This window comes from Trichosurus vulpecula, chromosome 1 (assembly GCF_011100635.1).
Source record: "Trichosurus vulpecula isolate mTriVul1 chromosome 1, mTriVul1.pri, whole genome shotgun sequence".
Lineage (NCBI taxonomy): Eukaryota > Metazoa > Chordata > Mammalia > Diprotodontia > Phalangeridae > Trichosurus > Trichosurus vulpecula.
The window spans coordinates 557,731,040-557,747,671 of NC_050573.1; the positions used below are offsets into that span (position 1 = coordinate 557,731,040).

The 16,632-nt window shown below is 38.6% G+C and overlaps 1 protein-coding gene across 8 annotated transcripts in view; it reads right to left on the bottom strand.

The window, feature by feature from the left end:
- The window catches only part of LOC118834344 (INTS3 and NABP interacting protein), a 48,627-nt gene extending 32,513 nt beyond the window's left edge, over window positions 1-16,114 (bottom strand). Inside the window, exons 1-4 of one of the 8 annotated variants that reach the window (XR_005009348.1) lie at window positions 15,845-16,009; window positions 13,508-13,592; window positions 12,310-12,382; window positions 11,300-11,374 (exon numbers count right to left, since the gene is read on the bottom strand). Coding sequence is in view for 3 of the 8 variants with exons in the window: in XM_036741795.1 (XP_036597690.1) it covers window positions 12,317-12,347 (31 nt within the window). In the remaining 5 variants the exon portion in view is untranslated. Of the gene's footprint in view, window positions 1-11,299; window positions 11,375-12,309; window positions 12,383-13,507; window positions 13,593-15,605; window positions 15,689-15,844 lie in introns of those variants that run through there. The other 7 variants (XR_005009347.1, XM_036741796.1, XM_036741797.1 and 4 more) reach the window with 7 other exon arrangements.
- Between the last annotated feature and the right edge of the window lie 518 nt (window positions 16,115-16,632).

Sequence of the window (16,632 nt, forward strand, 5' to 3'; positions counted from 1 at the left end):
CCCTTCATATCTAACTCACACCTGTGCCCTCTGTCTATATATACTCCTTCTAACTACCCTAATGATGAGAAAGGTCTTATGAGTTACAAACATCTTCTTCCCATGTAAAAATGTAAGCAGTTTAATCTTATGATTTCCCTTTCCTGTTTACCTTTTTATGCTGCTTTTGAATCTTGTATTTGAAAGTCAAATTTTCCATTCAGCTCTGGTCTTTTCATCAAGAATGCTTGAAAGTCCTGTGTCTCATTGGTTCTCTATTTTTCCCCCTGAAGGATTATATTGAGTTTTGCTGGGTAGGTGATTCTTGGTCACAATCCTAGCTCCTTTGCCCTCTGGAATATCACATTTCAAGCCTCCAATCCTTTAAGATAGAAGCTGCTAAATCTTGTGTTATCCTGACTGTGGCTCCACCAATTTTCTCCTTGACCTGGGAACTCTGGAATTTGGCTACAATATTCCTGGCAGTTTTCATTTTGGGATCTCCTTCAGGAGGCGATCAGTAGATTCTTTCAATTTCTATTTTACCCTCTGGTTCTAGAATATCAGGGCAGTTTTCCTTGATGATTTCTTGAAAGATGATATCAAGGCTCTTTTTTTTTTTTTCAATCTTGGCTTTCAGGTAGTCCAATAATTTTTAAATTATCTCTCCTGGATCTGTTTTCCAGATAAAGTTGTTTTTCCAGTGAGATATTTCACACTGTCTTCTATTTTTTCATTCTTTTGGTTTTGTTTTATTGTTTCTTGATTTCACATAGAATCATTAGCTTCCATTTCCTCCATTCTAATTTTCAAGGAAATATTTTCTTCAGTGAGCTTTTGGACCTCCTTTTTCATTTGGCTAATTCTGCTTTTTTTCTGTCCTCTTCTCCTCATTGGCTTTTTGGACCTCTTTTACCATTTGGCCTAGTCTGTTTTTTAAGGTGCTATTTCCTCCAGTATTTTTTGTATCTCCTTAACCAAGCTGTTCACTCATTTTTCATGATTTTCTTGCGTCACTCTCATTTCTCTTCCCAATTTTTCTTCTACCTCTCTTACTTGATTTTCAAAATCCTTTCTGAGCTCTTCCATGGCCTGAGACCAATTCATATTTTTCTTGGAGGCTTTGCACAAAGGAGTTTGATTTTGTTATCTTCCTCTGAGTGTGTGTTTTGATCTTCCTTGTCACCCTAGTAACTTTCTATCTTCCCAGTCTATTAGTTGACTTTTAACTTTTTGTTAAAGTAGGGCTCTGCTCCCAGGGTAGAAGGTGAACTGTCCCAAACTTCAAAGGTTTTGTGCAGCTCTTTTCAGAGATACTCCGAGGGACCTGTAAGTCTTCAGTTCTTCCAAGGTGGTTTTACCTAAGGAAAAGTGTTTACTCCTCTCCTGGCCTGTGCTCTGGTCTGTGAGAGACCACAAGCAGTCTTTTCTGCCCTAGAACTGTGGGGAGGGGCTCTACCCTCTACTGTGGCCACAAGCTCTGGTGTGCTAGTGCTCCTCCTCACCCTGGGACTGCCACCCAGGCCTGTGACCTGGATCCAAGTATTGGCAAAGCAACAGAGTCCTGCCTCAGTGCTAGCAAAAAGACCTCTGTAATCTCCCTCTGACCAGCTATTGACCCCTTTACAGTCTGTGGGCTAAGAACTCTAGAAGCATCCACTGCCACTGCTGATTCAGTTACTCCCAAGGCCTGCTCTTGGTTTGCTGGGGCCAGGGCTATGTTAGCACCGGGGCTGTGCTGGACTGCACTCCACTTTCACTCAGGCGCAACAGACCTTTCCTGCTGACCTTCTAAGTTATCTTTAGGGTCTATGGGCTGAGAGGTCTGGAAACCATCAATGATGCCAATGATTCAGTCACCTTGAGGCCTGCTCAGCATTTGCTGGGGCTGGTTGGTGCTCGTGTAGCCTATGATGGAATATGTTCCTTTCTCATCTTCATGAAATGGACCTTTCCTGCCAATGTTCCTAGTTGTCTTGGGCTAGAAATTTGTTTCATTCCATCTTTTTGTGGGTTCTGCTGCTCTACAATTTTTTAGTCATTTTTTAAAGACATTTGGAGGAGTCTGGAAGAGAGCAAAGGCAATTGTGTACCTTTACTCACCATCTTGGCTCCACTCCCTCATCTCTGGAACTTCTTAAATCATAGCCGGAGGACCATGAGTAAAGTTAGTGAAGAGTTGCCAATCTGCATTGGTGAAGGGAGATTCAACAAAGGGAACTCCCCACACTGTTAAAATTACAGGTCTTAACCAAAAAAAAAATACATATGTCATAATTTAATCAGCTACTGGTTATTTCCAAATATTCAATAATACAAATAAAATAACTATAGTATATTTTTGTATGGGTTGGTCTGTCTTTCCCATTTTATATTGACTTTACAATACCCTTGGACTGCTAAGTCAAGGGTATGATCAATTTTATGACACTCAAAGTACAATGCCAGATTGTTCTCCAGTAAGTCTATCACAATTTATCACCTCTAGGTGGTCTAGTGGGCTGAGTGTTGGACCTGAAGTCAGGAAAACCTGATTTCAAATTCAACCTCAGGCACTATGTGACCTGGGGAAAATCAATTTAACCTTTCTCTGCCTCAGTTTCTTCAAATGTAAAATGAAGATAATAACACCACCTATTTTGCAGGGTTGTTGTGAGGATCAAATGAGATATTGTCAAGTGCATAGCAACATGCCTGGCACGTAGTAGGTGCTTAATAAATCTCTCCTTCCTTCCACCAACAAAGAATTAAAGTGCTAAATTTCTTGTAGCCTTTCTAACCATGAATAACATTTTTTTCTACTTTGTCCCCAAATAGCAGGCATAAGGTGTTCTCTTAAGGTCATCTTAGTTTGTATTTCTGCAATTATTAAGGAATCTCAATCATGTTTCATTTGGTTACTAATAATTTGTACTTGGGAAGTATGAACTGACAGAGAGTTAAACGAGAAGAACTAAGACAATTTGCATAATTACCCTAATAATGTAAATAAAAACAACCATGAAGGACTACATAATTCTTTAACAAACCATGACTTAAGAAGACTGATGATGAAGCATGCCTCCTGACTCCTGGCAGAGACAATATAGACTAGAGGTGCATAATGAAACATACACATTCAGACATAGTTAATGTGTTGATTTATTTTGCTTGATTGTACTTATTTGTGAAGAGTGGGCTTTTGAGGTAGGGAGGCAGGGTTAGTACAAGTAATAATACAGATACAGAACATCAGTAAAACACCAGACAAATACACAGAAGAAAACAAGATTAGGAAACAAATGGCAATTTTCTTTCTATGTTATTAAATTTAATATGTACTTAAAAAGCAAGCCCATGATTTTATGTCCAGTTCTTTTTTTTGTGTTCTTTTCTATATATTGAAATGGTTGTGGTTTTTTGATGATTAAGTCCAGGATAGAAAAGAAAAGACTAAAGCTTGTATTTCTTCCTTCAGTATTTGGCCATTTTTCTAATGGGTAGTATGTTTTGTTCTTATGCATATCTACATATATCAATTCTTTTACAAAGTCTGGATGTTAGATCTTTATTTATTGCAAATATTTTCCTCAATGTTTCTTTTCTTTACAATTCGGAAATTTTGCTTTTTGTTGTACAAAAAAATACAACTGGGCCCAGAATTAAATAGGAGGAAAAAAGCAGCCTGGCTTGCCTATGGAAAACTGCAGGGCTAATTTAATGACTCTAAACTTCTTCCTGAAACAAAGGTTCATCTGTTTAATACTAGTATTTGGATGATTGCCAAGTCATGGAACACTACAGTCTCTGAAGAATTAAAACTTAGTATCACACTGAGGGTAATGAGGAAGATCAGAGTGGGAATGAGCAGACTGCAGTACATAACAAGCAACTCTGAAGAGCTACAGCAGGAGTGGGAAACCTGTGGCCTTGAGGCCGCACGTGGCCTTCTAGGTCCTTGGGTGCAGCCTTTTGACTGAGTCCAAGTTTTTTACAGAACAAATCCTTTATTAGGGGGATTTGTTCTGTGAAGTTTGGATTCAGTCAAAGGGCCACACTTGAGGACCAAGTCACATGTGGCCTCGAGGCCGCAGATTCCCCACCCCTGAGCTAGAGTAAAAAATGTTATCAAAGAAATGTATGAACAAAAAAGAATTTGGGCTACTCCTATGGTGAGACCAAGGAATAGCTGTTGGACTGCATGTGGGCTTCACTGGTATCTTCACAATGTCAAGAGAAAGTGAAAGATACGTAGACTTCTATTAGCGAACTTATGGGAGGATGTGGCCAAAAGCTGCACCGGATACACCAGGACATCCACATTAACGAGATCACAAATAAATTTGAGTACTTGAGTAATGCAAAAAAGATTTGTACATATAATCAAACTGTTTTTATCTCCAATAATTCTTTATTTCATAAAAACTTCTCTCCTCTCTAAAGTTGAGATATTATTCATTTTTAAAAATTTTGCTAAGATGCTCTTATTATACTCATATTACCGACCCAGTTTACTAATAGTGTATGTTGTGAGATATGGATCTAAATCCATTTACTGCCATGTAGTAATCCAATTTCCCCATATTTTTTCATCGAGTGATTCCATTTCCTAATATTTTTAAATCATTAATCATCTAACACTAATCTCTTATATACCTCAAGTCTTAGGTCTCTATTCTTTCTTGTTGATCTATTTCTGTGTTGTTTTTTTCTGGCAACAGACAATTTTTATCATCAGAACAATCTCATCATTATTATGATTATTATTAATGTAAAAATGTCAGATGTCAAAAAGCCGCACCCAAGGACCTAGAAGGCCACGTGCGGCCTCGACAGGCTCCCCACTCCTGCTGTCGCTCTTCAGAGTTGCTTGTTATGTACTGCAGTCTGCTCATGCCCACTTTGAGCTTCCTCATTACCCTCAGTATGATACTAAGTTTTAATTCTTCAGAGACTGTAGTGTTCCATGACTTGGCAATCATCCAAATATTGGTATTAAACAGATGAACCTTTGTTTCAGGAAGAAGTTTAGAGTCATTAAATTAGCCCTGCAGTTTTCCATAGGCAATTATCATAATAATAATCACCATCATCGGTCCTTGAAGACTCTCTGTCTTTCGTCTCTGTATCCCCAGACATGGTGCCTTACCCAAAGTAAGGACTTAATGTTTAGTGGACTGAACTGAATCATTACTACTTAACATACTCAGAAACCTGGTAAGGCAGTTCCCTCTCTGCCTATGCTTTTTTTCAGAGTTCCACTGAATATTTTGCCCAAATAATTTTCATATGAATTTTTAAGGCTTTACCTAATTCTATGAAGTTGAATCTTGGTATTTTGGTTGTATTACATAAAATCTTTAAATGAATCTGGGAAATCAAGGCATTTTCATTGGCAGGGGACCTCTGCATTGAGTGGATAGGATGATATTTCCTGGCAACAGAATAGAAGGAGCTGTTCAATTCTTACTTTGTTCTTTTATTTTCTGCAAAGGCGAATGACTTTTACACTAGAAATGTCAGGACTAAAATGAATGTCAAAGCTAATATCTAAGAAAAGTTGGGAGCTAGTAAAGAGAGCACTTAACTGCCCTTAATGAATTCAAGTCACTTGGACCACATGAACTACATCCTCAGGTCCTTAAAAGAACTAGCAGAGGGTACAGCTAGGTGGTTACAGTGGATGGAGCACTGGCCGTGGAATCAGGAGGACCCGAGTTCAAATTCAACCTCAGACACTTACTAGCTGTGTGACCATGGGCAAGTCACTTAACCCTGATTGCTTTAAAAAAAAAAAAAAAACTAGAAAAAAAAGAACTAGCAGGTAGGACTACTGAGTGACTATCCATGGTATTTCCAAGATTACAGAAAACAGAAGCAGTACCTTAAAGATGAAGAAGGGCAAATGTGGACCTGATTTTCAAAAAAGGAAATAAAACCAAGTCTGTACATTATAGGCTGGTGAATTTGACTTCTATTCCTGAGAAAATTCTAGGATAGGTCAGTAAAGAGATGGTTGGCAAATATTTAGAAAAAGAAGTGGTTAAAAAAAAATCTAACATAGTTTCATCAAGAACAGGTCAGACCAAACCAATTTCCATTTCCTCTTTACAGGAAAGTTAAATCTAAACTAGTAGATGAAAGAAATGCTGTACATAGAGATTACCTAGATTTAGCAAAGCTTTGTGATAAAGTATCTCAAATTATCCTTGTGGAAGAGATGACAGAATATGGATTAGGTAACAATACAATTAGAGGGATTCAAAACTGGGTGGATAGTTGGACTCAAAAAGTAGTTGTGAGTGGTCCAAAGTTAATACGAAAGGAGGTTTCTAAGAGTACTGCAGGGATTTGTGCTGCTTAGAATTTTATCAGTGACTTGGAAAAAAGCTTAGATAGAATGCTTATCAAATTTACAAATGACACTAAGTTGGGATGGAAAGCTCACCCAGTGGATAACAGAATCAGGATCCCAAAGGCTAGAATATTGGGCTAAAACCAATCAGATGAAATTCAAGAGAGATAAATAAAAATTCTTACAGCTGGTACAAATAAAAAAAATCAACTCTACAAGACATATGGTTAAATAGTCGTTTTTATGATAAAGAACTGAGAGTCTTCTTAGTGGACCGTAAGCTCAATGAGAGTTAGCAGTGTGATGTGGCAGACGAAAATGCTAATTCGATTTTGTGCAGGATTAAAAGAGGCACAGCTTCAAGGAAGGGGAAATACTATGTTCTCATCAGCCCTCATCTGCAGTATTGTGTTCTGTTTTGGGCACCACATCTTAAGAAGGACATTTTTATAAACTGGACAGCATACAGAAAGAGGTTACAGGTTGGTGAAAGGCCTTGAGTCCATGTCACCTCGGTGACATAGTAGATGGAGCACTGGGACCTAGAGTCAGGAACACCGGAGTTCAAATCTAGCCTCAGATACTTACTGTGTGACCCTGGGCAAGTCACTTAACCTATCTGCCTCAGTTTCCTCAAATGTAAAATGGGCATAATAGCACCTTCCTCACAAGGCTGTTTGTAAGATTTAAATGAGATGATATCTGTAAAGCACTTAGCACAATACCTGGCACACAGTAGGCATTTAATAAATGCTTGCTGCCTTCTCTCTAGCCCTTCCCCTCATAGGAGCAGTTGAGAGACTCGAACATGTGTGGTCTGGTGAAGAGAAAATTCAGGGGACATGACAGCTATAACAAGGCCTGTCATGTGGAGAAAGGCTTAGATTTGTTCTGTTCCGCCCCAGGGGACAGAACCAGAAGCAATGAATGAGGGGGAGAGTGACACCAGGAAACACTTCCTGACAACCTGAGCTGGCCAAAAGTGGAATGGAATGTTTTGAAAGGTGATGGGTTCCCATTCCTTAGACTAAGATCTTCAAGCAGAGGCTGGACAACCAGTTGTTGGGCATGTTATGGGAAGGATTCTTTTTGTGTAGGGGTTGGACTAAATGGCTACTGAGGTCATCTAAGTCTTAATCTTCCAACATTTAAATTATCTAATTCTGGTATGTGACTGTCACAAGACTAGCTATGAAATGAGCATGAGACTCTGAGCCTCCTGAACCAGTTAACAAGCCACAACCTCTACTGCTGTCCTCAACAATATTCAAGTGTTATTAATGAGTGCCCTATAATTTTCTCTTTCTCAGTTTTAGTTATCAAAACCATTTTGTCTCATAGAAGTAACTAGGAAACCTATCATCCTGTTTTGAGACATTCTACTACTTAAGAATGATGTGCTCTTTTAAAATTTGGTAGAATTCACTTGTGAATCTGCCTGGTTCTGGTAATTTTTTGCAGGGTGGCACTTTTAATAGCTTGTTAAATTTCTCCTTCTAAATTGTTCCATTTAGGATTCTACTTCCTGTCGTTGTGTTAATTTTGGTATTATGCGTTTTTATAAATAGTCTTCCATTCCTTTCGAATCCTGAAATTTGTAAGTGTAACTAAATTAGTATTTTTCTGATAATTTTCTTATTTTTTCCTCCCATTTCTCACTTCTAATTTTGGTAATTTGCATTATCTATTCTTTTTCTGATTATACTTGATAAGTTTTGTGAATTTTGTTTTTTTTCAAAAGTTTCATTTTATTTACCTTTAAAATGTTCATAAATTCTCAACTTCAGGAATCTCTTCTTACTTTGGCTATTTATTTTTGTTGTTTTACTCAAATACTATTTTGCTCCTCTTCTAAATTTAAGTGCAGACAACTAACAAAGGTTTTTTCTTAGTAATATAGGACTTCACTGTTACAGACTGGCCTCTTAGTATAGCTCTGTTTGAATCTCATAGATTTTAATATGCAGTATCTATATTTTCATTATCACTGACATAATTTTTAATCATTTCCCTTTTCACCAAGGTGTTATTTTAGTTTCCACATGGACCTACACATTTTATTCATATTATTACTCATTTTTGCTTTCTTGTATTATTACTTTTAAATGTAATATGTTTTATTGAATTTACCTCTTCTTCAGATTTAGTATATGTAATAAAATATATATTCGAACAAGAATGTATAATCATTGCTCTTCTCACTGAATTCTCTCTATATGCATATCTGATCTAAGTTGCTTGGTCTTTATCAACTCTAATTTTTTATTTTCTTGTTGGATTTATCAAATATTAGATAAGTGTGTTAAAAATTAGTAATACAGTATTGGGACATATTATCTATTCCTTTTTGTAATATTGTAAGACTTATCTTTCACTGCCAATTAGGTACAAATATATTTAAGATTGATAAGCTGTCATTTTGAATGAAACCTTTTAGAATTATATGTCCTCATTCATCTCCTTAATATTTAACTTTGTCCATTATCATTAATGCCACTCCTATTGTTCACAAATTAGCGACAGTATTAAATGTTAGGTCAACCTTTCAACATAGAGCTATGAATTTCTAGAACAAGTATGTGTACTGTAAATAACAATGTCATGGTTTTTTTTTAAATTTAAACGACCCTTTTTTCTTTGAGATTTCAGTTCCTTTACAATTTTAGCATGACAACTGTTAAAATTTATTTTTTACTCTACCATTCTTTACTAAAGTATTATTCAAACTAAAGGAAATATAATCTCTCTTATTCATACTACTAACATTATTAGCTCAAATTGAATAAAATAACCCTAAATAAAATATCCACTATTAACTACGGAAATTTCTTCCAGATTCTCTCTTTAAAATTTAGGAGGTTTGTTTTGTAATTTTGTAATTTGTGTCTTTCCCCCCTTCCTTACTTTTCTAACCTTTACGTGTGAAATTATCTAAAACATTAAGTCAAAAAATTAGTCTGAAGGTTCTTGAATATAATTTCCCACTAGATTATCTTTATTTAAAAAGTATAAATTGTTTTAACTACATATCTTTCAAACTTAAAATCCACCTTACTTTGAAGGGGCTCTTGGAAGATGACATCTTTGTGTTATCCTTCAAAATGTATACGATTCACACATATCTAGCTTCAAATAGCACACTTGCTTTTTTGCTAGACAGACTAATTCTGGGTTCATAATTTGTATTTCTAAAGTGTGTCATACTCTAGCTTCTCTAGATGATCTTAATACCCCCTAGTAAAATCTGCTGTGATCCAAATGAATGCCCTTTGAGATGCATCTCTGCCCTTCTTTCTGTAGCCTTCTTTCCTCGTTCATGTTTAGGAGCGCACCTAGAAGGGTTCCAATTTTGAATTTTCTCTTCTCATGCCTGTGGATTCAATCACACGTTGCCCCTTGTTTTTGATAACGGGCATTTTTCTTAAATAAATTTCTAGATTATATTGCTAAGGTTTTTTTTTCTAAATTTCCAAGATATAGGTAATCCCAAGGTCTCTACATCTAGACTTCCTCTCCACAAAAAAAGGGGGGAAAGTTTAAAAAAAAAATCCCAAGGAAACATGGAACCAAATTGGCCGAAATGTAAAACATGCAGAACTAAGAAGAGTATTGGTAGAATGAAAAAAAAAAACTACTATGAAGCATCTGAAAAAGCTTGGAGAAAGAATTCAGGTGGGAAGAATAACATAAAATATTCTTAGAGATGTCCTAAAATGGATAAATGGCACCTTAACGCTGCAAAGAAAATCATGATCAGAAATAAAAGAAGAATTTGATAGAAATCAAACCACTGTTGGTAAAATTAATGGTCTTCTTATGGATAGAAAATAAGAAAGAAAATTAAGAATCAAATATAGAATACCTGAAATGGCAACAGAAACAAATAGCAATTATTACATCTAAAAAAATCCAATAACTCAGCTCTTAAGAGATTTGTACAATGACAGACCTGGAGTGGAACAGGACTATGATGAACGTGAGGAGCCTTCAACCTCTCCAGTCCCTTTAACCTCTCTACCACTTTGCTTGGAAGCCAAATGCTATGTTAAATTCTGTAACTAGTAAGATGTATTATCATAATAAATTAGACTACAAATATATCAAGACTATTTTTACTCATGGGTGAATATTTTAAAAAAAAACATAACTATGCCGAGAATAAACTGAAATTATAAATAGTGAGTTCTCGATTTCTACTAATGGAGGAAAACGTATAAACATACAAAAATTCTTTTTATTTGAATTTGAAATGCAGTGCATGTTTCTTTTTTTGCTTCAGCAGATTTACTTTCTTAACTAAGCTTCATTTTGGCTTGTATCAAAATTATTTTCATACCCTAATGTCACAGGGACTCAGGGTGAGGAGGAGTTGCCAGGGACCAGGCTGAGTTGGTGCTATGTATATTGCAGGATAGTACGGAACCTTGGATGAATAAACTGGGATTAAATATTTCTCACTGAATATTCCACACTGCAAATAATCCAATGTTGATTTCAAGAGGAGGTTAAGAGAAAAGCAAAAGAAACTTTTGCAATCAGGTGATAAAAGTGATATCAAAGATCAGTACTAGCAAAAACTAAATTGTCCTAAAATTTCTAGAGGCTTAATAGCTCTTTCTAATTCAACTGTTATCCTCAATAAAAAGATAGTAGGCAGTAATTTTCCCTATCCTATACCAAACTAAAATATAACATTCTAACGGTGCGTTAGGACTATGACTGCTACTTTCCAGGGTAGCACTTAGGAAAGATACTGATAACCAATGTAACTTTTAAAATGTAAATTATTACCCAACGAATGCTTCAGTATATTTCACCTAAACATAAGGTTCATCACAGAGCTAACAACAAACTAAATTTCTAACCACTCTGTTGATAACCCATGACATTCTACAAAAGGTTAAGTTGACCAAATTTCAACTACTTTATCTAGGCTCTGCCTATAATTTCTCCAAACAATATTACAATATGATTTTTCTTAATTACCTTCTGAGAACAGTTTGGTTGGTACTGAATGACTTCTTCTTGGGGGTGGTCATGAGCTAAATCGTCATTCATAATCTACAAGACACCAAGATCGCAGAATGAAAACTGCCACATCTTGTCATGAGTTTTCCAACCAACCCCTTCAATCAACAGCCATTCCACCCCCTTCTCTACACCCGCCTCATAATTCCTAATTTTCACCCAAACCAAAGAATAGTGATTAATGTATTAATGTCAATCTGGAGGAAGGTAGCCCTAGCCATTGTCTTGCTCTGTTCAACAACTGTATCCATGGATGCCATGGATGAAGACATACATGGCATGTTTATCAAATTTGCAGATGGCATAATGCTGAGACATATAGTAGATAATGGATAAGAGAAATCAGGATCCCAAAAGACATCAAAAGTCTAAAATGATGGGCCAAATCCAGTAAGATAAAGTTGAATAGGGATAAAAGTAAAGTCCTACCCTTGGGTTAAAAAAAAAAATCAGCTTCATAAGTATAGGATGGGGAAGACATGACTGGACAGTAATTACGTGAAAAAGATTTAGGGGCTTTAACGGTCTGAAATAAAAACTCAATATGAATTAACACTGTGATATGGCAGGCCTAAAATCTAAATTATTGATTTTATAGTCTAATCATCTTTTTTAAAGTAAATGTGTTGTATTCATAAGAATTCATTGCAAAGTAGATATACACATTTATAAAGCAACAAAAAACACAAAATGATTTTTTAAAAAGAGAATAGAACCCTCTGTAAGAAATCAGATTCCTACCTTCCCCAAACCTTCACTCTATTTAAAACTGAAATGCAAATCAATGATTCTATAACTACATGTCAAAATTACAAGATATCAAAAAGGAAATAAAGTTTCAGCCAGCACCAAATAAATCCTGACTTTCACATGAATAGGATAATGACGTCCATATTTTTGGTCCCAGATATCACTTTTACCAGGCCCAAAGGCCCCAGAAGGAAAAGGAGCAGGAGAGAAAGTTTTACCTTATACCTGCTCCTTTTCTCTCCTTCTCTATGCCCATTATCTTGTAGCTGGCTCTTGGACCGGATATCTAGTCTAGGAGAAGCAAAGAGGAGAAGGTTTGGGAATAAAAGGTGAACAAATTCAAGGATAAATTAATCCCTATTCTCTCACCCTCCTTTTCCAATCTCCTGGTATCATTTCACCGGGACTCCTTGGTCTATCAAAACACAAAAACTGGGAATTTCTACACTAACATTAAAGTATAGGTTTAGGAAGTTGAAATATCCCCAAAATGCATGATGACAAAGGATACAGATTACAAAGAATACTTATTAAATTAAAATCTAAAGGGCTACAATAAGGACCTGAACAGCATATGAAGTGGCAGTCAATGATTCAAGTGAGTGGTTCAATTAATTCATGAAATTCCAAATTAAAATCTAATGTGGCAGAAATTTTTGTTTTGTTTTTCAGATCAGAGCCTAAATTCTAAAAGTAAAAAAAAAAATGCACTGGGAAATTATTACAATCATAAAACTATATTTATTTCTCCCTTACCCTTCAAATTCAGATATCTACTTTCCTTTAAAAATAATAATAAATGGGGAAGGAGGAGACAGGGAGGAGGAAAGACGATTGGCCATCGAAATTTTAAGTAGTAATTTATTTCCAGGAATTATTTTCACTTAGATCATTTCCATCTTAGAATATATTTTCTTGAGAGCAGGGAACATGCTTGATTCAATTGGTCAATAGTCATCCAATGAGCATTTATCAAGTGCCTACTATGTTCTAGGCACTGTGCCAAGTACTAGGGATTCAAAGAAAGGCAAAAAAAAAGGCAAAAACAAAAACAATAAATCAGGACCATACAAATGTGGGAACTTAAAGATTATGTAATAATACTAAGGATCTATCTTCTCTTAATAGTGGAAAGAGTGCTGGATTTGCAAACAGAGGACCTGGGTTCAAATCCTATCTCTGCTATGGACTTAAGATTCATAAAGTTAACATTCTTAGCTCACTGGTAAAAGTGGAAATTGACAATGCTGAATATAATGTCACAATATTTAAGGGGCCTGGTATAACACTAAATCAGTTTTAAATGTAAAGTTTTATTTTGCCATGCCTTTTTTTCACCTTGGACTACAGAGGTAATTCTAAGTTCCTTTCCCCTTACTAAATATCTACATAGAAAGAGATTCAAATACAAATTACCTTGTCCAGGAGGATTTGTTGCCATGCTCCTATTTGCTGTTCAATTATCTTCAATAGCAATTACGGCAGTCAGGTTTAGAATGACCTGCAAACAAATACATAGTAAGTCACACTTCAACAAGTGAAGGCATCAGATCCGCTTCCCTTTCTTTGTCCACGTTTGAATGGTCACTGATGTCTTAGCCTCTTCCAACAACAGCAGTTATGTCAGCTAGTGCTTTGGGTTTTGTTTTTGTTCTTGTTTTTTAACTCACATCTGACATCCCGTCTGACAAAATTTGCATTCCTTCACTCAAATTTTTCACTGACTACAGACAGCAAGGTAATCACTTGTTTAAGCAGCTACAAATGTTTTATCATTTGGCGTTTACTTACATCCTTTCACCTTGAACATCAGGTACTAAGTATTGTACTACTGTATATTCTAAATTGACAATTACTCTAATAAAATTAAATGGAATTAAGGGGGATTGGGGAAGGCTTCCAGTAGGATGTGGGATTTTAGCTGGAATGTAAAGGAAGCCAGGGAAATCAGTACTCGGAGTGAAGGACCGAGAGCATTTCAGGAATTCAGAAGCCAGAGAGAATACCTGGGGCTGAGAAATGGAGTGTTTTGTTTGTGGAACAGCCAGGAGGCCAGCGTCACTGGATCCAGGAAGACTGTGAGGTGCACGCAGGAGGAGGGGGCTAGGTTAAAAGGCCTTTAAAAGGCTAATAGAGCATTTTGGATTTGCACCTGGGGGCCATAAGGAAGCCACTGAAGTTTACTGGGTAGGAGGGTGCCATTATCAGACCTGTATTTTAGGAAAATCATTTTAGTGGCTGAATGAATTAGAGTGGGGAGAGACTTAAGGCAGGCAGACCCACCAACAGGCTACCGCAGCGATCATGGCACGAGGTGGCAGCACCGGAGAAGAGAACGAGTTGAATTTGGGAGATGCTGCCAAGGAGAAATCAACTTGTCTTGGCAACAGCTTGGATCTGAGGAATGTGATGGAGTGAGGAACCCAGGATGACTCCGCGGTTGTGAGCCTGGTATCGGCTGCTACGATAATAAAAAGGGTTATAAGAGGAGGGGAGAATTTAGGGGGAAAGATAGTGAGTTCGGTTTCAAACATGTTCAGTTTGAGATGTCTACTGGACTCCCAGTTCTAGATGTCAGAAAGGCCGTTGGAAATCAGCAGAGAGACTGAGGAAAGGTAGATCTGAGAACCACCGGCACAAAGATGGTCATTAAACCTACAGAAGCTGATGAGATCGCTAAATGAAGTAGTGGAGAGGGCAAAGAGGAGAGGACCCAGGACAAAACCCTGAGGGTCACCTACAATTAGACGGCAGGATCTGGAGGAGGATCCGGCAAAGGAGACAGAGGAGCAGTGATCGGAGAAGTAGGAAAAAACCAGGAGACGGCAGTGTCCCAAAAACCCTTAGAGAAGAGAGTATCGAGGAGGGGGGAGTGATCCACAGCGTCAAACGCTGCAGAGGGGGCAAGGAGAACACGGGTTGAAGAAGGGGCCGCAGGATTTGACAACTAACAGGTCATGAATAATTTTAAGTTATTGTTTTAGTTATTAGTTATATGCCCCATCATTTGACATTCACTTACAGTCTTTACCTTGAACAGCAGCTAGGCATAGTGAGCCGTGTACTGCAAATCCACGATTGCTCATTTAAGAAGCTTAGAGGCCCATCACGTGGCATTTACTTACATCCTTCATCTTGAGCATCAGCTGCTAAGGGTGGTACTATTTTGTACCCTACACTGCAGGGTCGCCTCTCTATCAGTCAGTCAACAAGCATTTATTAGGGACTAACTGACCCGGGGTCCACCCACTCACCCTGGAGACCCTCTTTTCTATATTCTATCAACATCTGTGCAAGGTGGGAGAAAAAACTCAATTCAATTCGCCAAGCACTTATCACGCAGTAAAGATGTGCGGGGCACGGTGCGGGATGGCAGTAAATCTGGGAGCGCCCGCCCTCGAGGAGCTTACGCTCTAGGGGCACGTTCTCCTCTCAGACCCTGCGGACAGCGACAGGGCCCGGCGAAGCTGCCCGCCCCCAAGCCCCTTTGTCGGGGGCTCTTTTCCCTCCTCACCCGAGGCACGGATAGGAACGTTACACAAATACCGCGTCCGCACCGCCGCCGGACAAACGAAAATGAACGACGATCAATCAAGTTGTTTCCGGTTTTCAATTCCTTCTCCGGGCGCCCCTTACTCTCTTAGCTCTCTCTCCCCCTCCACACCCCACCGGGAGCTGCCTTTTTTCCCCCAAAGTTTGTGACAAACGACATCGACTCAAAGTAAGAGCGAACGGTGCCAACTTCCTACTTACAGGGCGGTGCACCGCGGGCCTCGGAGCGCCCGCCCTCTGGAGAGGCGGATGTCGGAGGGGCTCGCGGCTCTGCACCCGCCGCCGGGACAAGACCGGAGCCTCAGCGCCGCCCCACGCCTCCAGCCCCACAGCCCCGCCACTGTCCGGGCCCTTCCGGCTCCGGGCGGGAAACCGGTACTGGGCAAGAGACGGCCCCGCCCCCTCCCCGGCCGTGCCTGGCGGAGGCGACGTGGGCACGTAGCACGTTCTCACGCACGCACGTACGTTCTCACGTACGCGCGTGCGCGCACGGAGCTCCAGGGGTCGCTTGCGTTCCTGCGGCTTCGGGAGACGGCAGTCAGGCCTTGTCTACCCTTTATTTTTGTAACCTTTGATAGACCTGGTAAAATCTTCCGTGTCCGAGGATTCTAGAGCCGAGACTAGGATAGTCCGGTCTAGGACGCACCAAAGGAGGGAGCTGGGATTGGGGAAGCCGGGCTGCGGCGGCGGGCTCTGTGGGCCTCCCTTCTGGAGAGCTGCGTTTCACGCGGTGACCTACCAGAAATGGCCGCTAGGAGGCGCGCAGATGGAGCGCTGGGCCCGGAACGTGCAATGATCCCAGTAACAGCCAACACTTCTATGTAATGTAGTAAACAGGTTATGTAATGCTTACTGTTAATTTAACTATGCAATACTTAAATTAATATGTAATAATAATATATAACAAATGTAGCAGCCTATTTACAATGTTACCATAACAGTCACTATGTGCCAGGCACTGTACAAGTGTTACCTCCTTTGACCTCCCA